Below are 23,023 nucleotides of genomic sequence, written 5' to 3'. Positions count from 1 at the left end.
GGTGTAGCGAGCCCAGTCCCAGGCCCAGCATAACGGACCTCGGGATGACTTTGTACCCGACGCATAAATCTGCTAGGTTTGAGCCTTCCTACTTGCATTTCACACATATCAATGGCCTTGCAAACCATTGGTGATCTCTTTTTCCTTATTTGCTACATACCAGGATTTTTGATAAATACAAAGGTTTATTTACTCATTTATACATGAACTCGCTCAACATTATTGTTGATTTTTCAACTTACATGTATTTCAGGGAATTAAAAGATCTGGCACGGTATGGCGCGTTTTCCCGCTGCATTAGTTTCCAAGGTCATCCGGGGTTTAGGGAATGTGACTCTTTCCTGGACAAGTCACAGTCCTTAAACTGTGTTTATGATATGTCTGAGTTTGTAATGTTTGTTGAACAAGGTTATGGTTGTTAGGGTGTTTCCCGTTAAAACAATGTTATGGTATATTTGGTTTTAAAACTTAATGGATGACTCTTGCATGTTTTTAATTCATATAGCTTTGTTATGATTAAGCTATGGTATTAAGAAGTCACACCAAATTAACCACGCTTCCGCAAAGCCAGGGTGTGACAAAAGCAAATTGCTTGCTTGATATCAAAATCAAATATAGAAAAATAAGGGTAATAACTTGATTAAAATAAATCCAACCTTCACATAAGAAGCCGGGTACGCACATCATCTTCATCCATCGCTTCCTGCAAATCAAGTTCCCAAATCGTCATCAACACAACCTGCAATTTGACACTTCTTCAATTAAAAAAAATCCAACCTTCACATAATAACTTGGTAGATTTGTCTCCTTGGAGATTAATGGAGGTAGGATGATATGCAGGAGAAGAAGGGTAAATGAAGATATGAGGGAAATTAATGGAGAAGATATCTTGTAATTTTTGCTTTTAAAAAAGAAATAATCGAAAAGAAATATGGGTTTGACAATGAGGTGATGTGCATTAATGATAATGTCAAATCAATTGGGGAAGATATCTTAGGGGTTGGTTGGATAGATGTACAATTACAAATATACCCTTAAAGGCAAAAACCATAATCAGAATACTATGCATACGTGGAAGGTCCTTGGCCACATGTTGAGTTTGCAAAGTTTTCTCATTTTAAAGGGTTTTTTTTATAGAGCATTACCCTATATATATATATATATATATATATATATATATATATATATAGGTAGAGGATCCTGTAAAAAGTGTTCAAAGTGTAGTATAACACTATATATAATACTATATAACACCATATAAACACCGTATAACAATATGTAACACCATATAATACCATATAACACTATGTAACACTATATATCATTATATAACAAATATAACACTATAGGTTGTCTGATAGCATGTCTATGATAGATGTATTGTTATATAATGATATATAGTGTTACATAGTGTTATATGATATTATATGGTGTTACACATTGTTATACGGTGTTTATATGGTGTTATATATTATTATATATAGTGTTATAATACACTTCTCACACTTCTCACACTTTAGGCCTTTTTTACACTATTCTTACCCTATATATATATATATATATATATATATATATATATATATATATGTTTCTTCTCATAAATTGAAATATATCATACTCATTTTTTACATAGAAACAAACATTTGGTATTAAAAATAAAATAAACGAAAAACTTAAAAAAAATGTTTATCAATGACCAAGAATGTTGATTTAAATACTATCATATACATCAAACGACAACAAAGGTTTATCCTTTTCTTACAACACTTGGATACCTTACTTTGCCCATCTCATAATCTTTCCTCTAGCATCTTATACTTTTTTTTTAAAAAGAAACTGACTACTATATATAAAATAATGAGTTTGAGACAGTAGTGTTCATTATTTGGTGTTCAAACAAAACAATAAACCAATACATATGTTTTAAACTCATAAACACCATGCAAAACATGCATTAACAGTTTACCCTAAACACCATCTTCCACTACAAAATGCCACCCAAAACCACCACCACCACCTTCATCACCACCGTACTCCTCCTACTCACCGTCACCAGCGTAACCCCCAAATCAACAATCGAACCCTGCTCAACCAACAACTCATGTACCGCCCTCCTCGGCTACACTCTCTACACCGACCTTAAACTCTCTGAACTTGCCAACCTATTCCAAACCGACCCGATTAACATCCTCTCCATTAACTCAATCGACGTTTCCCAATCCGACGTCGTATCACACATCTTACCATCCCAACTATTCCTCAAAATCCCCATAACCTGCTCTTGTGTTGATGGCATTCGGAAATCTGTATCCACACGGTACAAAACTCGACCATCGGATACTCTGTCGAGCATTGCTGACGTGGTGTATGGCGGTTTGGTGTCGGCTGATCAGATTAAGGAGGCGAATGAGATAGATGATCCGAATGTGTTGGATGTGGGGATGAGTTTGGTGGTGCCGTTGCAATGTGCGTGTTTTAATGGGACGGATAATAATATGCCGGTGGTGTATATGGCATATGTGGTGAGACCGGTGGATACGTTGGCGGGAATTGCGGTGAGGTTTAAGACGACGGTGACGGATGTTATGGTGGTTAATGGGTTGGGGGGTGGTGATGATGTTGAAGATGGTGATATTCTTGCTATTCCGTTATCAGGTAATTGTTTATGTGGAAAATGAAAGTGTTTTTTTGGTGTGTGTGTGAAAATTGATATGAAATATCGATATAAGGGGACTAGGGGTGGTTCACTAGTGATGGATTCTATCATTCCCACTCTCCAATCAAATCATGACATGTCATCAACCAAATTTCCATCACTAATGATAGAAATGTAGGAGGGGTGGAATCACTAGTGATGGAATTCTATCACTCCCATTTTTTTTAATTTCATTTTAAAATTAGAAAATAAAAATAAAACACTAAATTATAAATTTCATTAAACTTTAAAAATAAATTACATAACCAAATAAAAAAAACAACTAAACCGGTGGCATCTCCCAACCCCACTTTGCGCAAATCGCGCGCTTTTGTTCAATGACAACTGACTTGAACGGTTCGTCGAGATGGGCGTGGTTTTCACACAAGATTTTTAAATCATTTTGTCTTTCGATCGTTTTCAAGTGTTCCTTGTACGCCTGCTCCCGTTCAACTTTTAGGGTCATCATTGTTTCTTTTCTTTGTTCGGCCTTCTTGAATTGGGTCATTTTCTCCTCTTCGATTCTAAAGATCGACTCCGCCACCGCCTCCTTCCCTTTGCTTGACGATTCACCACCTCGTCTGCGTCGTGGCCTTGTGGGTGTATCTTCCTCAACGGGCTCGTCAAGGGGTTGATCGGGTTCGTCAAGAGGGTCGTCGTTTAAGTTCATTTGGGGCAAGTTATCCGACGCGGAAGTCGTGTAGTTCCCCGAATCGGATGTCTTTGATCTTTTCGATCCGCCGCGTTTTTTTGGAGCCGTAGGACCATGCGTGTCAACCAACTCAACGGGGACCCACTTCGGGTGATGTCTCGCAACTTCCCATGACGCCACGTGTGGAAAAGTTCTCTTTTTGTACGTTTTGCAATACTCGGCGGTGGCTTGTTGCATGATCGTCGCCTCGCTCGCTCCACTTTGTGGGTTTCGGTTCTACAAAAAAATTAAAATGTTATAAAAACTGTTTTTTTTTTTTTTAAATGTTTTTTTTTTTAAAAACTCTTTTTGTCAAAACTGTTTTTTTTAAACTGTTTTTTTTTTAAAACTGTTTTTTATATAAACTGTTTTTAAACTGTTTTTTAAAAAACTGTTTTTTTATGTAAACTGTTTTTTTTAAAAACTGTTTTTTATATAAACTGTTTTTTATATAGACTGTTTTATTTTAAAAACTGTTTTTTATATAAACTGTTTTATTTTTAAAACTGTTTTTTTATATAAACTGTTTTATTTTAAAACTGTTTTTTTTTAATACTGTTTTTTTAATAAACAGTTTTTTTTATAAACAATTTTATTTTTAAACAGTTTTTTGTATATAAACAGTTTTTTTTATAAACTGTTTTATTTTTAAAACTGTTTTTTTTAAACTGTTTTTTTTAATAAAAAAACATACCTTTTGAATGAAACAAGCGTTGAACTTGCTAATTTTCCCGTTCAAATCCGTCCACTTCGACGTCATTTGGTCCATGTTTCGTATCCTTGCACCGGGAAGTTTCATAAAATGATTAATAACCCGTCTCCAAAACGCATCCATTCGTTGCTCGTTCCCGTGTTTCTTACTCTCCGAGATGTGCAAATACGCCTTCGTCAACGAGACCTCCTCCTCGCTCGTCCAAGGTTGTCGGCCGATTGGAGCGATTTCTTGAACCTCAACATTTTGTTCTTCTTCCTCTTCCTCTTCCTCTTCCTCCGCTTCTTCTTCCTCTTCCTCTTCCTCGTCCTCGTCAAGACTTTGTTGTGGTTCACGTGGTCCATTCCACGCTTTTGCAAAATGATGAATGAGGGTGTTGTCTTCTAGTAGAGGGTCGAGTGTGTGGGGTTGGGTTTGATACGTTTGCGATTGAAATTGGTGAGGTTGAAACGGTGGAACGAACGGTTGGTTATGGTACGTTTGCGATTGAAAGGGTGGATATTGTTGGGTTTGAAAGGGTGGATATTGTTGGGTTTGAAAGGGTGGGACTTGGTCGGGTTCGTCTTGCAACCTAAAGCGTGCGGGCTCACCAAGATTCGCTCGAACCTTGGGCCTTATTTTCTTCGTACCCGAACCGCCACCTCTTTTTTTCGATCCACCACCTCTCTTGCTTGAACCTTCCATATTTCTTGTAAAAATGAGTGTGAAAATAGTTGAGAGTTTTTTGAATTTTTTGTATTGAGTGTGAGAATTGTTGAGAGGTTTTTTGTATTGAGTGTATTGAAATATGTGGGATTTTATATAAAAAAAACAATAAACAACGGTCAAATGGATCCAAACGGTCAAAAAGCAATGTTTAAAAAATTACAAACCGTCAAAAAATTACAAGTTTAACGCGTGGTGGAGTTAACGCGTTATAAGTTCAACGCGTGGTGGGACTTGCGGCGGCGGTGTTCCGTTTCCATTTCGACGCGTGATGAACGCCATCACGTTACCGCCCCGGGTCACCTAAGGGGGTGGGGTGGTCATACTAATCACTCACTCATCACACATAACATGCAATCAAGTTCCGTCATGTCATCAACCATTTTTTCATCACTCATAACCTTTTTTAGCGGCAATGGTCATCACTCACAACACTCACAATAAACCCTCACACCCCCCTCACATGTTCCATCACTCACAATCCATAAGGCGTGAAAAACATCACGGACATTTTCTATCACCCATTGAAGAATTGAGTGGCGGTGGGTTGTTTGTTCCCACCACGTGTGGAAGAAGGTTCTATCACAGACAAAAGGGCACCGCCCCCAGTCCCCTAAGCGATCATGGTTATTATTGTGTAATTAGAGCATCGTTATGATTGTTTTATAAAAAAAGTGTTTTTAGGTCTTTTTATTGTGGACGGTCTTATTTAAGGTTAAATTAAAGTCATAATCCGTACATTTTGGGCGTGTCATTCTGGTCGTATAACATGGGCGGAAAGAGGTCACACCAGCCATATGGCAGTCGTACGAGCTGTATGTACGACATGGTGAAATATTGGTCATATGGATATTATGAGAGCCATGTCATATGGCCGTGTGATGTTCTAATCGAAACCCATACAACAATACGACCTTTTTTTTTCCTATCATACGACCCGTAATACCCATACTGTCACTATGACCCATACACCCTATATGGTTTGACAAGTGACCTGATTAGTCAAGTAATTAGATATTAAGAGAGTAAAGGGTAATTTTACTTGACAATGCTACACTTTAATAATATAATTTGATTAGCCAAGTGTCGTTAACATTAGTGTTTAATACTGTAAGACCCTCCACGCCTTGCACATCACCCTGTCCAAAACAAAAAAGGGGGTGTGGCCCCATACCAAAGGCACGATCTTCACGGGCATGGGGCACTCTTTCAATATCACAAACTTGATTTTTAGTCCCCCTTTTGCCTTGCCCCTTGTCTTTCACCACCCCTCCCATCTTTGTGATCAAAAGGGCAAAGCCCTTTTGGTAATGTGGCGCCTATGTTGCATGCTCTTACCCCTTGCCCTTGCTCACCACACTGTGTAGTGTTTGCTTGAATGTTTGCCCAAAATGGATTGATGAGCTCATGAAGGGAGTATGAATTTACAATATATTTTGTGGGTTATTTTCAGCTTGTGCCTCAAACTTCCCAAGACATGCATTTGACTATGCATTGTCTGTACCCAGTGGAGGCTATGCCGTCATTGCAAATCATTGTGTCCAATGTAGCTGTACCCCCGGGAGCAGGTTATAACTTTACAAGAAGACAAGTTTATATCAATGCCATTGTTAAAAAATCTTAATATATTTTTTATTTTATTTTACATATCCATCTTATCTTGTTTGGTGCAGGTTATATTGCCAACCGGCTTCAATGTCGGTTTCTTGTTCAAGCATGCAATGCAAAAGGAGCAATCTCATGCTTGGAAATGTTACGGTTCAACAGAGTAGCGCTGGCTGCAATGTCACGTCTTGCGATTATGGTGGCTTTGTTAATGGAACAATAATCACTACGTATTCTTCTGAACTTTATATTTTGGGAAATTAGAAACTTTTAAAGCTATAATTCTATATTTTCTGATTGATGTCATTACAAAGGAAAAACGACGAGATTAATTAATAAGATCCTCTTGATATGTCACTATCGAAGGGTGTTTTAGAGAGTTTGTACATAGTTAAACCTGTTTCAAAAACTATGCACCGAGTTAAATATTATACAGAAAATCTTTTCGTTAACCATATTGAAGTTACCAATTAGTCCATTTGGTCTCAAATATGTACCTGATGGTCTCATTTTGCTTTAAATATTTACTCTGCAGGTTGTCGAGTTCTCTTCAACCACGATGCCCAGGTAAAGTGATCTTAAAATTTGTAAAAATATTTTGATAAATTCTTGCAACTTTTGGTCGTATTGACCAATTCAAATGAATAAAACACTAATCACAAAATTATTTATTAAATTTTTGGTCTATAAACTATGCAAGTGATGTTTTTAGGTTGTTAAATGTGTCGCAGGGCCACAACAGGTTCCACAACTAATAGCACCACCAATCGTGGTTAGCCCAGACATGGTGTCTGCACCACCAACCCCGGCTAGCCCAGACATGGTGCCTGCACCAGCCCCTTCACCTTTCCAGCTCAGTGGTGCACCAATCGATAGTCTTCCTGGCTCAGTGGTGCCATCAACTAGCTCAAGCCTTGTATTCCCTCCATCTGCAAATGGTCCTAGTGGAACTTCCTCAAGGGCATGCACCTTGGTGAACCCATTATCTAGTTTCTCGCTAGCCATGGTTCTAGTTTTGTTTCTAAAGGTGATGTTTCCATTCTTGTAATATTTCACCTTATTTTGGTATAAACATGTTTGTTGTGTATTCGACTTTGATTTCTGCCTGGAAGAAGACGAGTTTAGACGCGGATAGACTATGTTCCAGTGTGAGATTTTAGGTTAAGGTTGTTTGTATCAACTTTTTGGAACTTTGACATTTTAGTTAAATGAATGTTGATGATGGATGATGCCCCTCGGCCCTCTTTTGGTTCTTTAAATTGGCTGAATGATGTTTGGGGGCTTTTTGATTTTTGAATTCGGATGTTAATTAGATAAAATTAATTTTATATTTTTACTTTAAGCTATTTTAGATTCTCCTTTGTTTTAAATTTAAGAAGCACCACAAATATTATATTATATTATACTACATCTACATTTCTCATGTTAGTAAACTTCTGTTATTGGCAAGAGACGCGACAACAACCATGCTTTTTTGTTTATTCCGTATTTTAAGATAGGACACAAACAATTGAAGGCCAACTACGCTATGAAAATGTTGAGTGGTTGATGTATCATCAAGCGAAACAACAGACCCAAGTTCGAAACCAGGGAACTTCTATGGTTTTTTTTATTTTTCCTAAAGATTTTATTTAATATCCTTGAACTTTACCCAAGTTAAAGAAAAAATATTCTTAACTCATTTTAAGCTACAATTCTTAACTCATTTTAAGCTACTGTGCTCCTGGACTTTCATAAAGTTATACCAACATGTATTATGGTAGCTAGTGTTTGGTGTTGTTGCAATTTAATGTTTTTGCGTCTCGATGTAATTTTTATTAATTTTGTGTTATGAGTAATATATATGTACATGTACCGAAACACAAACATACATGTTATTAAAGTGAAAAATATTTGGTTTAGCGCCCCGCAACGTGGACGGAGCATAAAACTAGTTGTGCATATAAGTAGTATTTTTTTTTTTAATGAAATGTATTAACCTAGAAAGGTTTGACATGAAGACGTCACATGAAAGGTTTTGATGATATGAGTTCTCATATATGAGTACAAATTTAGATCATTTTTTCTTGCATTAATAAGTCCTTAAAGTTTCTATTTGCTTAAATAAATATGTTAACCGTTTTTGCATGTTTAGATCACTTAACTTGTCAACATACAATAATCTTCTACCTCACACACTAAAAAGGAGTTTGATATATTAAGTAACTCTAGAATTAAATCTCCATATCACATCTAGCCACAAAACAAAGAGGAACATCTCATATTTCCGGTGTGGGTTATTAAACAATCAAAGTAGATGAACATTAATGTTGCACTCTTTCTTCAAATAGCTCTTGCATTGCACGAGTGCCTGTCGAAAAATAGAGTATGAAACAGTTACGGGTAGAAAATGTTATATTTGACGTATATAAATAACTAAATACGTGTGTGAGAGATACGTAGCGGACCTCTATAGCAATTTGAGTTGGAGTAATATGACATGCATCTTCCTGTCCCAACTTGGCTGCCATATCTATACAATTCTCAAATAACAAATTATATGCATAATTAAACATAAAAACTATATTATAAAATCTTCACACACATACTTTCCAAGGAAACTCTCACATGAGCATTGTTGTAGGCTTCACTCCTTTCCTTCCATAGCATAGATAGTTGCCTTAAAGTCTACACATGATGCAACAATAAAATAAATATAACATAAGTGGTGTTCAACACATAACTCTATAAAGACAATAATACCTGTCAATATACAGATATTTATACGATTCTCACCGTTCTACCCTCACCTTTACATAAGAATCACTAGATCCATGATGCAGAAGTGGACGAGATGTAGTTCCTACACTAGTTATTCTTCGTGCCAATACTTCCAACGGTACGTCTATAAAAACAATAATACCCTTGTGCATGTATTTCCTGATTATAATGCAAATACTCAAGAAAGGCACATGACAAATAGTTACAGATATATTAATTACCAGCAGGAGTTTAAATTTTGTACCAGTTGATAGGCTCAACAACAGCTCCACCACCCGTCGATATAACAAGTCGATACGTTCGTGACAGCTTCCTCAACACCTCAGTCTTAAACAAAGTATATAATCATTATAATAATAATTAAAAAAACTAATAATAATACAAAATATATAAAACATAACTAACCTCCATTTCTCGGAAGAAGCTCTCACCATGCAGCTTGAATATGTCAGCAACTGTAGCCCCACCAGCAGCCTCCTCTACTAATTTGTCACTGCACAACAATAAAAACACGCGTTCAAACTAAACGCAAACTAAACGCGACAAAAGTTTAGCTAAAAGAGGAACGGGTCAAAGAGACCAAACAAGATGAAAATTATTCAGAGTACTCTAGCTTGCATACAACATCACAAAGTACAAAACCTCAAATCTTTTTATCAGAGAATTAAATTAGTGTTGTAATAATGTTTTTTTTTTTTTTTTAATAATAATAGTCTATTTTAAAAAAAGCAAAAAATGTTTGCAGGTCAATCCAACCAAACCCAATTTGTAATATCCTGTCTTGACCCATTATCCAACCCGTCCTATTACTAACTCTAGTTTAAACTATAAAGCGATTTATGAAACAAGAAGCCATGCCATGAATAAACCTGTCAAAGAAAGAATAACCATGCAGTAACTGAGATAAAATTTGGCCAATTGTTGTTTTCCCAGAGCCCATCATTCCAACAAGATATATACATCTTCCATCTAGATGTGGTCCAGTTTCCTGTGACTTTTTCTGTAATTTCAACCAACTTCAATACAATAAATTTATAAAAAAAAATCATTAAACTTACCTTCTCATTGCAGAAAATTAAGTAAAGTCTCTTTTAGTTTTTGAGGATTTTTTCTCGAAACATACGATTTTTTTTTTCTTTATCTTTTAAATGCAAAATTAGAGACGAGGGTTAAACATCAAATACCTTTAGTGCCAGATCATCCTTAGTAGTTAAACATTCAGATTCAAGGGATGAATCTACAGTTTGAAGGACAAAAATATGGATCAATATCTGTAGCAGCAATCAAGACATAAATTATAGGGTAACCAAGTTCATCAAACATATTCATATACATAAAAATGTGGTTGCTCACTTGCTCTTGCTCTTAACTGTTATTTTCAGTATTTATAGTAGGTGATTAAATACATAACTCAAATCAACCTATTTATATGTAATAATGTCTGGACAGGACATGTGACGGTGACAAATAATCCATGTAACATTTACTTCTAGTATTAAGTTCGTGCCAACTACATGTACCGTCTAAAAGGACACCAAGGTTGTCAAATATTGAAATATTATACGTGACTGTACATATACCATCTAATTATAGTTAATGTGTAATAAACGTATATTCGCTACAAATCAGAGAACTTTTACCTACGTGCTGATCAACATCAGCAACACCTGATATACTTCTTCTATCCGAATAAATACATGATGCCGTCAAGTTTAAGCTCTGCTCTGAAGTTTCGCTCTCCATTCTTCCAATGCCTGCACAATTTGTTCACTCATCAGATCAATCATTCGATATTTCATTCATCCTCTTCACGTAGTAAATCGACACAACCACTACCAGCTTCGTCGTCTTCATTAATTACTTCAATACATGGTGAACGATTAATGATTTAACTAAAGAAAATATATATAAAGATATAAATGTAATGATCAGAACCTGATTAATTGAAGCTTTCTCGTTTGTTATGGCGAAATAGGCCTGAAAACTGCCAACTTTGAGTGGAGTTTGAAGAGTTAGGATTTTAAGTTTTTAACTGCAAAGTATTTCTGCCAAACACGACACTACTACGGCCAATGGCGAATTTATTGCTCTTCTTGTGCATTTAAAACTGGTTAATGCTTTTAAAGTAAGCTCATCAGATTTAATTATTTCTACCAAACTGGTTATATATAGAAAACTAACGTGTATAAGCATTTTATTATACTCCATAGTACGTACGTATTTAAAAAAACAAGAGTTGATTAAGACTAATGGTGTGGTTTACTTCCCACGTCACCACATCAGATTTCATTTTTTACTGTCACTTCCACTCCTAACACGTTAATTTTATTTCTTAAATACTTTTATATATTAAAAATCATGGTTATAGAAATCGTTAGTCGGTTTGGGGATTAATCGGAATTAACTGGAATTAACTAGGATTAATTGTGATTAATCAGCATTAACCTCGATCAATTGGCGATTAATCGACGCCTAGTCGGAATTTTTACAACAATGTTAAAAATAAGATTATTAATTAATAAAAAACTAGCGCTTGGCCCGAAATGTGGTGAGAATATTCAATCTAATCCCCCCAAAGATTATAATGTGTGTTGTGGTGCCGTATTTGCCTATTTATTTTCGGCTTTTTCTTCTTCACTAACTTTTTATAAATCAACACTTGCTTCAAGCTCATTTTTGTTAAATTCACAAATCGCCTTGCCTTTTTCCTCTACAATCATGTTACGTGGTATGATGCAAGCCTACATAACCACACAATAATTTTTTTCTAGTGACCATGCTCGTCCCAGGTTTGCAACTATAAGCCACCATGCTTGGAGCACACCAAACACTTGTTCAATGTCCTTTCTAGCAAATTCGTGTGCTACTTTAAACCGTTTTTTCATCTTGTGGGTGCCAAAAGAATTTGACAAACACGGCATACTATGGATATATACCGTCAGTTTGGTAGTAACCAAACCTGTAACGTGATCCTCTTAACTCAAATGAGGTGTTGGGTGCTACTCTGCTTATCATATCGTTGAATAATTGTGACTGATTTAATATGTTTATGTCATTGTTTGAACCAGACATTCCAAAATACGCATATCAGCCATATCCATAGAACATGTAAATATGTAATGTCACTGTCTCGAGCATAGTCATGATCACCTCGCATAAAATGTTCGCTCCACGCAGAAAGGCAATTTCTCTAGGGCAAATACATTTAAGCAAGGCTACCAAGCATGCCGGGAATGCCATGTACCTCTAAATGTCGTTGTCACAATTGTTGCACATCGCTCGGGGTCGTCTTGGGTAAATATTTCCGAGCATAAAGTTTGATGACGGCCTTACTACATTTGCAAACACAATACCGACTGGACCTCTCAAACATCATCAAACATTCGTCAAACGTGTCGGGTGTGATGCCATAATCCAATCGACGAAGTGCAACATTGCTTTTGTAAACGAGTAAATCCTTTTTTACCTCTAGCATCAAATGCAAATCTGAACCACGTCCTCTCATGTTCAACATCGTTAGTTATCCGATTGAATAACCGTTTGCTCATTCGGAAGCGTCTTCGAAACATATCTTTGTTATAAACCACATCAGTACCAGCCTATTATGTCCCGCCTCACGGTCTCTATTCATAGGGGGGTCTATGAGTTCGTCTCACCTAGCTTAGGGCTTCGTCTTGAGCTTAGTCTACTAACACAACATTGACCATTTCAAAAACCCTTGGGATTAAATTATATCCGATTACATCCGGCTATGATGGTGTGCGGGGAGGACCTGCACAAGGCCCGTGATTTCGAGGGGCACGTGATTTTTTTTTAAAAATCGATACATCTATGTTATTTTTTTTTAAGAGTTAACTGTCATTTTCGTCCATGTGGTTTGTTCACTTTGGCCATTTCAGTCCATTTTTCAAAAATGCGCCATTTTCCTCCTCGGCGTTCTGGAAAGGTGCCATTTCAGTCCAAAAATCATAACCCAGTTAAGTCCGTTTGTAAATAAGGACTGATTGTGTAAATTTGTAACATAAAGGACCATTTAAGTAAAATGTATAAATATAATTATAAAATGTATAATATAAAAACACCACCACCACTAGCCCTGCCACCACCACCACTCCGCTGCCACCACCACCACCACCACCACCGCCGCCGCCGCCACCGCCACCACCGCCACCACAGCCGCTGCCACCACCACCACTGCCACCACCGCCACCACAGCCACTGCCACCACCACCACCGCCACCACAACCACCACCGCCACCACAGCCACTCCCACCACTCTCTCTCTACTCTCTCTCTCTCTCTCTCTATGCTCTACAATCACCACCACCATCACCTTTACCTCTCTACTCCGGTGACCGGAGTAAATCCGGCCATCTTTCCGACACCCCACACCCCCACGAACCAAACTAACCACACACCCCTCCACATCTCACAGATCAGACGAGAGAGGGAGAAAGTCGGAGAGAGAGAGATAACGACGAGAGAGAGAGAGAGAGAGAAGGAGGCGGGGGAGAGAACCGGCGACGGTGGGGTGCCGTTTTTCTGGTGAGTTGCAGGCGGCGGCAGTGGTGATTAAGGTCTGATGATGATGATGAAGATCGCGATGATGATGATGAAGATCGCGATGATGATGATGAAGGTCGATGATGATCGATGATGATGATAACAGATGATGACGATGATGACGTTGATGGTGGTGGCAGTGGCTGTGGTGGCGGTGGTGGCAGTGGCTGTGGTGGCGGCTGTGGTGGCGGTGGTGGTGGTGGCGGTGGTGGTGGTGGTGGTGGCAGCGGCTGTGGTGGCGGTGGTGGTGGTGGTGGCAGCGGAGTGGTGGTGGTGGCAGGGCTAGTGGTGGTGGTGTTTTTATATTATATATTTTATAATTATATTAATATTTATACATTTTACTTAAATGGTCCTTTATGTTACAAATTGACACAATCAGTCCTTATTTACAAACGGACTTAACTGGGTTATGATTTTTGGACTGAAATGGCACCTTTCCAGAACGTCGGGGAGGAAAATGGCGCATTTTTGAAAAATGGACTGAAATGGCCAAAGTGACCAAACCACAGGGACGAAAATGGCAGTTAACTCTTTTTTTAATTTGTAAGTCATACTAATTCCAATATAGGCCCATTATCAAATATTATTCTATAGTTTATAATTTAGCCCACTTCACATTGGGTTTATTGGATCCAATACTAATATATTTTAATAAAAATAATAAAACACGACGTCAATTGATGTTGAATCGTCGTTGATTATCGAAAATTTCTTGGTCTCCTAGAATCTGAAAGGACGAACAAAAAACTCATCAGATGAAGAACATCATCAATTTATCATTCATCAGAACTTGAACTTCGCTGGCCTGTGTTGGGTGATTCAATCGTTGTTGGCCTGCTACGAACAAGAACAACATCAGAAGCTGTTTGGCCTGCTGCGAACAAGAACAACATCACACGCTGATTCCGAAATTCCGATTTTCGAATATAACATCAGAAGATTCAGAACTCAAGAGGTCCGTTCCTTTAGTGTTATTGATTTATTGTGTAATTGTGTTAAACTGTTAGTCCGTTAATTGTTGTTAAGCTTTAATTGTGACTGTTGAGTATAAGATTAAGATTATTGATTGTTGTGGAGCATGAAATTCTTGATTAATCTCGAAATTGTAATTGTGAAACATTGATCATTCTTGTTAATTGAACATTGATTATTCTTGTTAGGCGTTAATGGCTCCTAAACAAGCATACGGATGGCAAAAACAACAAAAGAGGAAACGAGCGATATGTACGAATACTATGATTGGTTAGCTATTAACTTATTAGTTATTACGGTATTAACTCACTAGAATACTATGATTTTGTCATTATCATAATTGCATTGTTTATCAAATACTACAATTTTTGTCATTTTCGTAATTCTATTGTTTATCTTTAAAGCATATGGGCACATTTTTCGAGCTCGAACAGGGTACGTGAATTCTCAGAGATGCCACTGTATCCAATGCTCATGAAGAAGGTGAATTAGGGTATCCATACTTAAAATTGAGGTTCGATAAATGATTGAAACGGTTTGATTAAAAGTGAGGTTTGAGGTTTGAATTTTCTTTTTTATTAATGGATGATGAGTTTGTTTAAATAAAAAATTAATTATCTTTTTATATAAAAGTAACTGTGACAACCGGTAATTTACGGATCTTAATTACGTGATTAACAGATAATTAACGCAATAATAAATAGTGTTTACAGCGCGAATTAACTTAATTAGGCTTTTGGAGTGCCTAGGAACGTCTGTCCGCCTATACAGTGCGCGAACGGAGATGTGCGGAGAAACATGCTAAACGTTAAGCGACCACGAATTGAAACCGAACAGAATACTGACAACGCCGACAGATATCAATTTTTTTTTTTCGATACATTTTAGCTTCGTAATTAAATTTTAGTGACTACAGTCGACACCGGATCGAAAAACGGATTAAAGAAGGCAACAATACAATTTTTCGCGATTATTACCGTGATCGACGAACGGGCGTGCAAACAACGACTACCGACCGTATTTTATGTATTTTAATACGAAAATTTTATCTTTTGATGATAAACGGAGTTCGGGTTTTGACAACGGGTCTCGTAGGAATTACGGGCCACTTTCACACGAGTTGGGCTTGTGGGCCCTTGGCCCAAGCCAAAAACCCACAAGCCTAAACCTGCATATAATATACTACAAGACTTTCTTGTGAATCTTAGCAAGATCTCTATAGATCTTATAAAATCTTGCCAGAAATCTAAACAAATCTATACAAAATATTTTGTGCAAGATCTTACACAATCCTCTATATAACACCTCTTCTCTCTAAACTCCCAACAAATACACAGACATAAAGGTCTTCCTCTCTCTCTCGGTTATACACAGGGAACAAACACAGGCATATAGTTGCCTCCTGCCCTTCAATTCCTACAACACACACACCACACTCTTTTTCCTTGCCCCCTCTCCCTCTCGATACCTACCTGCAACACCAAGGAAGTTCATCTTCCAAAACACAAATCTACTCACATACCAACCCCCCTGCTTTGGAGAATGGAACGGACCACCACCACGTCCGGTGGTGGTGCGGCATCGGAACAGAAAGAGGAGGAGGGCGGCGATGAGAGGAGAGAGAGAGGAACGGTGGCGCGTGGTGGTGCGTGGTGGCGTACGGTGGCGGAAGAGAGAGACGAGACGGAGAGAGAGACGAGATAGAGAGAGAGAGGCGATAAGAGAGAGAGGATGTCGGAGAAAGAGTGGCGCCGCCGCAGGCGGCGGCGGTAGCGGCGGAGAGCGACGGCGACGGTACGGCGGTTGGTCCGACAAGATTTCTCCGGTAAGCCCCCCCCTCTTCTTGTTCTCTTTCCTGATTTTTGGTCGGACCGGCTCCGGCCGTGTTTCTGTTGTTAACGATGATGTGTTTTGCTCAATGATGATGAGGTTGCCGGTTTGAATTTGGTTCGGGTCCCGGACAGATTCTGGTTAGTGGTTCGGTGCAGCTCGGGTTCAGCATACGGGTCTGTTAGGTCAACGCAAGTCAATGACTGGTCAACAGAGAGTTTCGGGTCAGATTTGAGATTCACATACTTGGTCCGGTTTCGTGTCAGCGGGTTCGAGATACATCAGTTTCGGTTCGGTTGACTCGGTCAAACCCAGTCAACCCGGTCAAACCTGGTCAACAGTGAGTTGACTCGGTCAACTCAGCCAGCTCACTCGACATTTTGTCACGAAGACTCGGTAAAGAATTTAGGACGCAAACATTTATTTCGTTAATTATTCCTTATTTTATTAACGTGAACGAGCTCGAACCATTTCGTTTATAATTTAACTTATACTTTGAAATGCTTGACGAGATATATCTGATTACATTGCGTTAGTTATTGGTTGAATTTTGAAAAATATAGCGACACTTAAATGTCAGGATCGTCCAAAAACAGAGGAAACTCTGCCCGTTTTTCTAGAAAATCCGTAAAACGAAACACGTTTTTTTTAATATAAAGACACTTTATATACAAGTGTATAATATTTTCGACGACACTTTGCAAACATACGAAAACGACAATTCTTTTATAAAATAAATATATTTTATATATTTATTTCAAGCGTCAAACAACTCGTATTCGTTTTACAAAATAAATATAGTTATTATATTTATTTTTTTGACTTCAAAAACTCGACGAATTATTTTACGAAAGTAAATATAGTTCACTTCGAACGTCAAACAAAAACAACGCTATGGAATTTATTTCGACAACAAGAATAAATATAGTTATTATATATTTATTCCAAACGAACTCGAATCCTTTTATAAATAAATATAGTTATATATTTATTTTCCAATACAAGTTGACGATTCTTTTACAAAATAAATATAACTGTTATATTTATTTTATACGCCTAGACGACACATACGTATATTTTTTGACAAATATACACAAGACGTGATATATATAATACAAGTTATTATATATTATTTTCATACGAAACGCGATACGAGTTTGTTATATGATATTTTCATAGAAATATTCTTTTATACACGTACGACTACTCGAGACGTCTAGCGCGATGATAATATATTTATATTTTTATATAAATTTATTTATTTTAAGTCTCTCGGAAACTAAGTCTTTTTTTTCAAGACTTATTAGATTGCTGCTAACATTAATCGAGACTTAACACGTATAACTTAATCTTTTCCATTAAGTTAACGACATACCGTTGAATCATTCGATTAACGTTTCGGTAGAGCTCGGTAACACGTAGTTACCGTTTTTGCTTAGAAACTTATTAGATATTTCATGTTAGGAATATTGTAGAACGCACGCTAGCAAGTCTCATCTTGGAAACGACATCATCGAAGTCGTAATTAGCTAGCTTTGCACAGGAATATTCAGGCGAGTTCATAACCCCCACTTTTTACTGTTTTACATTCTTTTTGTAAATGTTTTCGGGGTGGAAAGACATGCACAATTTTCAGAAACATACAAAGTTTTGAACAAACGCAAAACTCGTATTTCTAAATCATATCACGAATGGATTTCGAGGAACTCAAACGATTTACGAAAGGTTTATACTAAACATACCGGTTTTTACAAAACAAATGCTTATTTTCGAAATATGAATGATTTTTCATAACTAAGGGGTCAGTCAGGGTGGCTGGGAAGGTTCAGTCAGGGTGGCTGGGAAAGCTCAGTCAGGGTGGCTGGGGAGGCTCAGCCAGGGTGGCTGAGGTGGAATATATGTTACAGTAATTACGAAAAATTTTTACATGGTATGGTTAACGTAAGGAGGTGTTATACGATCATGTGAGTGGATAGGAACAACATGGGGCCATTAGTCCTCATGGAGGGACCGAGGGACAGGAGCGGTAGATCTATCTGGGTGTAGCGAGCCCAGCCCCCGGCCAAACTAGAAACGGACCGTGGGGTGACTTTGTCCACATACTTTGCCGTGGCGAAATCTGCTAGGTTTGAGTCTCCCTATTTGCACTTCACATATGTCAGTGGCCTTGCAAACCATTGGTGATCACAAGTCCTCTTACACTGCTACATACCAGGGATTTTATACTTACGGAAACTTCTTGTTCATACAAATTAACTACCATGTTTTATACAAATACAAAGAATTATGGGGGTATGGAGTCAAAGTCAGGGTGGGCATTGACGGTTATGCGAACATTACAAAGACAAGGCTTTACAAATACATGGTTTTATGAACATAACGTGTTACAAACACAACGTTTCCATATAACTTGGCAAGAAAATGATTTTTAAATTCATTTTCTCAATACTATTTCAAAAACCGGTTACCAAAGATTTATTTCAAACCTTTCACAACTCAAAAGATTTATTTCAGATCTTTTACAAACAAACTATGAACTCGCTCAACTTTATGTTGACTTTTTCGCATGTTCTTTCTCAGGTTGCATTCTAAGACAAGGCACGGTTGGAATAGGAGGACCATGAAGAGTCGAGTACTTAGTGGGCGTTCAGTTTCTAGAAAGACTTAGCTTATTTGCTTCCGCTGTGCAATGAAGATACCAGTCCAGTCACGCCAATGCTCTGATAATTTCGGGGTGTGACAGATTGGTATCAGAGCAATAGGTTACAGCGAATTAGGTTTCTGTTGTGATACCTAGGCTCTAACCTCACCTTTCCCCCTGGGGACTTAGATCACTGAGACGTTGAATACATACAGAACGCCTAGTACTCGAATATGGTCTCCAACCGTTGCCGAAAAACAAGCAGTCAAAATATTGTTTTCAAACATACGCTGTTACGGTGTTTCATACACGGTGCATAAAATAATTACATTCAGTACACAACAGTCTGAGAGGCTGGGAGGATAGTCTAGTGGGACTAGGAGATTCAGTCTGAGAGGCTGGAAGGATAGTCTAGTGGGACTAGGAGATTCAGTCTGGGAGGACTGGAAGGGCAGTCTAGTGGGACTAGGAGATTCAGTCTGAGAGGCTGGAAGGATAGTCTAGTGGGACTAGGAGATTCAGTCTGGGAGGACTGGAAGGGCAGTCTAGTGGGACTAGGAGATTCAGTCTGGGAGGCTGGAAGGATAGTCTAGTGGGACTAGAAGATTCAGTCTGAGAGGCTGGAAGGATAGTCTAGTGGGACTAGGAGATTCAGTCTGAGAGGCTGGAAGGATAGTCTAGTGGGACTAGGAGATTCAGTCTGGGAGGACTGGAAGGGCAGTCTAGTGGGACTAGGAGATTCAGTCTGAGAGGCTGGAAGGATAGTCTAGTGGGACTAGGAGATTCAGTCTGGGAGGACTGGAAGGGCAGTCTAGTGGGACTAGGAGATTCAGTCTGGGAGGCTGGAAGGATAGTCTAGTGGGACTAGAAGATTCAGTCTGAGAGGCTGGAAGGATAGTCTAGTGGGACTAGGAGATTCAGTCTGAGAGGCTGGAAGGATAGTCTAGTGGGACTAGGAGATTCAGTCTGGGAGGACTGGAAGGGCAGTCTAGTGGGACTAGGAGATTCAGTCTGGGAGGCTGGAAGGATAGTCTAGTGGGACTAGAAGATTCAGTCTGAGAGGCTGGAAGGATAGTCTAGTGGGACTAGAAGATTCAGTCTGAGAGGCTGGGAGGATAGTCTAGTGGGACTAGGAGATTCAGTCTGAGAGGCTGGAAGGATAGTCTAGTGGGACTAGAGGATTCAGTCTGAGAGGCTGGGAGGATAGACTAGTGGGACTAGGGAAATTATTTGATTGCTTATTGGTGACTAACATGCGTATTTGATTATATGATCGATTATTTGTGCATGGACATCACGTAGGAATCGCGAATATTAACTTGGGTACACACTATTATCCACATTGTCTATGATATTTTAACTCCCTGAGCAGGCAGCCTACGCATAACAAAACGCTAACGCACGGGAATACATGGAACTCAATTTTTACGTCCACGGATGTCGGGGTACATCACCTTCTACATGGCACACGACGCTAGTGCACAGGTATACGAGGAACTTAAGCTTACATCAACAGAGGTTGAAGTACGTCACATACGACTACCGAGGCGAGGCCTTTGAAAAGGCGCGATGCCGCAATTCAACGACGACGCTAGATTCCTGTCAGCAGGAGAACTAACGGCCAGGAAACGATAACTTGTCACGCGATCCTGCAACGACACGAATCACTCCAAGGAAAAGACGTATGTCTCCACATCCCCCCTATTTCGGTTAACGACGGTAATGTCACCTAACAATTGGTCGTCACACGAAACCCCAGGTAAAGTCCTCAAATTTCTATTATTGAAATTTCGAATTTCCCGCTCACTGAGTAGATTTTCGCATCTCTACTCCTTTTAATGGTCATTGTATCACGATCATTTCTTTACAAGTTACATACATGGTTTTTCATTGTGACCATGCCGAAAGTTTTCTTGTTGATACATATGTTTATTGTCGGGTTGCGCTAAAACCAGGTTCAATTGTTTGAACTTGTCCATTACACATGTTCGATTCAAAACACCATATGATGTATTGAAAACATCATATTCAAATTCGTATTAACAAGCGTTTCATTTGTTCCGAGTCGAAGTGAACTTGTTTGGCATTCGACCCCATTAAATTGTTTGTTGATTTCGACACCTTGTGGTGGTGTTTTCACTTAACTAAAGCTTGCGCTAAACTCATTTCGGAATCTCATGCACGGATTTAAATATTACTTATTGATTGCTTTAAATCCGCTTTGATTTATCATAATTAAAACAGTCTTAACACAATCGTGTGATAAAACAAGGGTACACAAAATTCGTTTCGTATTCCGGTGTACCTTCTAACGGTCCTTTCAACATCGATCGACTATCTTACGATAGTCATTGCTTCTGCACCTTCGATCGAGAATATTATTTCCTTGGTGTTTCATTTTCAATTGAAAATTCTATGATGTCATTTGAAACGAACTTTCAGATTCCCGTTACTGCGCATTCATTTGACCTCAAACACGGTGAAACTGTTTGATCACCGCTAATATTGGATTGTTTAAATCATTACGACACCTTGTGGTGTTCGTACAAACTTGTAGCTTGGGCTAATCATGATCGATCGTTTCATGCAAAACACAGGTGATACTTGTTCGATCACCGATATTATTGAATTATTTCATTCATTACGACACCTTGAGGCGTCGGTATAACTTGCAGCTTGTGCTGATCACGATCGAGCATTTCACGCAAACTATTATGTTTGAAATTGTTGATTTTAAGTTCATCCAGTGGATGTTATCGCTTCTAGAACTCGTTTACATGTTATAAACGTTCATATGGAATTCGATTGGTCGAAGTTCCTGTTCATTGTTGGATCCTGTTAACTTAGTCACACTAGTGACTGTATCTATACATCTTGTTTCCCTTGACATCAACTTTTGAAAACACACTTCTGAAGAGATAACCTAGTCTAAATTTCGAGGACGAAATTTCTGTAACAGGGGGAGAATGTGACAACCGGTAATTTACGGATCTTAATTACGTGATTAACAGATAATTAACGCAATAATAAATAGTGTTTACAGCGCGAATTAACTTAATTAGGCTTTTGGAGTGCCTAGGAACGTCTGTCCGCCTATACAGTGCGCGAACGGAGATGTGCGGAGAAACATGCTAAACGTTAAGCGACCACGAATTGAAACCGAACAGAATACTGACAACGCCGACAGATATCAATTTTTTTTTTTCGATACATTTTAGCTTCGTAATTAAATTTTAGTGACTACAGTCGACACCGGATCGAAAAACGGATTAAAGAAGGCAACAATACAATTTTTCGCGATTATTACCGTGATCGACGAACGGGCGTGCAAACAACGACTACCGACCGTATTTTATGTATTTTAATACGAAAATTTTATCTTTTGATGATAAACGGAGTTCGGGTTTTGACAACGGGTCTCGTAGGAATTACGGGCCACTTTCACACGAGTTGGGCTTGTGGGCCCTTGGCCCAAGCCAAAAACCCACAAGCCTAAACCTGCATATAATATACTACAAGACTTTCTTGTGAATCTTAGCAAGATCTCTATAGATCTTATAAAATCTTGCCAGAAATCTAAACAAATCTATACAAAATATTTTGTGCAAGATCTTACACAATCCTCTATATAACACCTCTTCTCTCTAAACTCCCAACAAATACACAGACATAAAGGTCTTCCTCTCTCTCTCTCGGTTATACACAGGGAACAAACACAGGCATATAGTTGCCTCCTGCCCTTCAATTCCTACAACACACACACCACACTCTTTTTCCTTGCCCCCTCTCCCTCTCGATACCTACCTGCAACACCAAGGAAGTTCATCTTCCAAAACACAAATCTAC

General features: G+C 38.4%; 3 protein-coding genes across 3 annotated transcripts; 1 reads left to right on the top strand and 2 right to left on the bottom strand.

Annotated features, from left to right (window-relative positions):
* The first annotated feature begins 1,871 nt into the window (after window positions 1-1,871).
* LOC110867901 (lysM domain-containing GPI-anchored protein 1) lies at window positions 1,872-7,641 on the top strand. The gene is made up of 5 exons (XM_022116954.2): window positions 1,872-2,655; window positions 6,257-6,371; window positions 6,477-6,638; window positions 6,944-6,975; window positions 7,140-7,641. The coding sequence occupies exons 1-5, from the start codon at window positions 1,992-1,994 to the stop codon at window positions 7,454-7,456; spliced, it is 1,290 nt and encodes a 429-aa protein (XP_021972646.1). The 5' UTR covers window positions 1,872-1,991; the 3' UTR covers window positions 7,457-7,641.
* LOC110867900 lies at window positions 2,914-4,332 on the bottom strand. The gene is made up of 2 exons (XM_022116952.2): window positions 4,081-4,332; window positions 2,914-3,623 (listed from the first exon to the last, which is right to left on the bottom strand). Exons 1-2 carry the CDS (start codon window positions 4,219-4,221, stop codon window positions 2,979-2,981), a joined length of 786 nt encoding a protein of 261 aa, XP_021972644.2. The 5' UTR covers window positions 4,222-4,332; the 3' UTR covers window positions 2,914-2,978.
* An 838-nt stretch (window positions 7,642-8,479) lies between the features above and the next one.
* LOC110867902 (shikimate kinase, chloroplastic) lies at window positions 8,480-10,497 on the bottom strand. The gene is made up of 9 exons (XM_035981233.1): window positions 10,476-10,497; window positions 10,353-10,405; window positions 10,038-10,168; window positions 9,574-9,661; window positions 9,413-9,495; window positions 9,198-9,327; window positions 8,997-9,075; window positions 8,856-8,920; window positions 8,480-8,758 (listed from the first exon to the last, which is right to left on the bottom strand). The coding sequence occupies exons 1-9, from the start codon at window positions 10,495-10,497 to the stop codon at window positions 8,696-8,698; spliced, it is 714 nt and encodes a 237-aa protein (XP_035837126.1). The 3' UTR covers window positions 8,480-8,695.
* Window positions 10,498-23,023: the final 12,526 nt, after the last annotated feature.

This window comes from Helianthus annuus, chromosome 12, assembly GCF_002127325.2.
Source record: "Helianthus annuus cultivar XRQ/B chromosome 12, HanXRQr2.0-SUNRISE, whole genome shotgun sequence".
Lineage (NCBI taxonomy): Eukaryota > Viridiplantae > Streptophyta > Magnoliopsida > Asterales > Asteraceae > Helianthus > Helianthus annuus.
The sequence above is the reverse complement of the archived record's forward strand: the minus strand, read 5'-3'. Positions and strand labels throughout refer to the sequence as shown.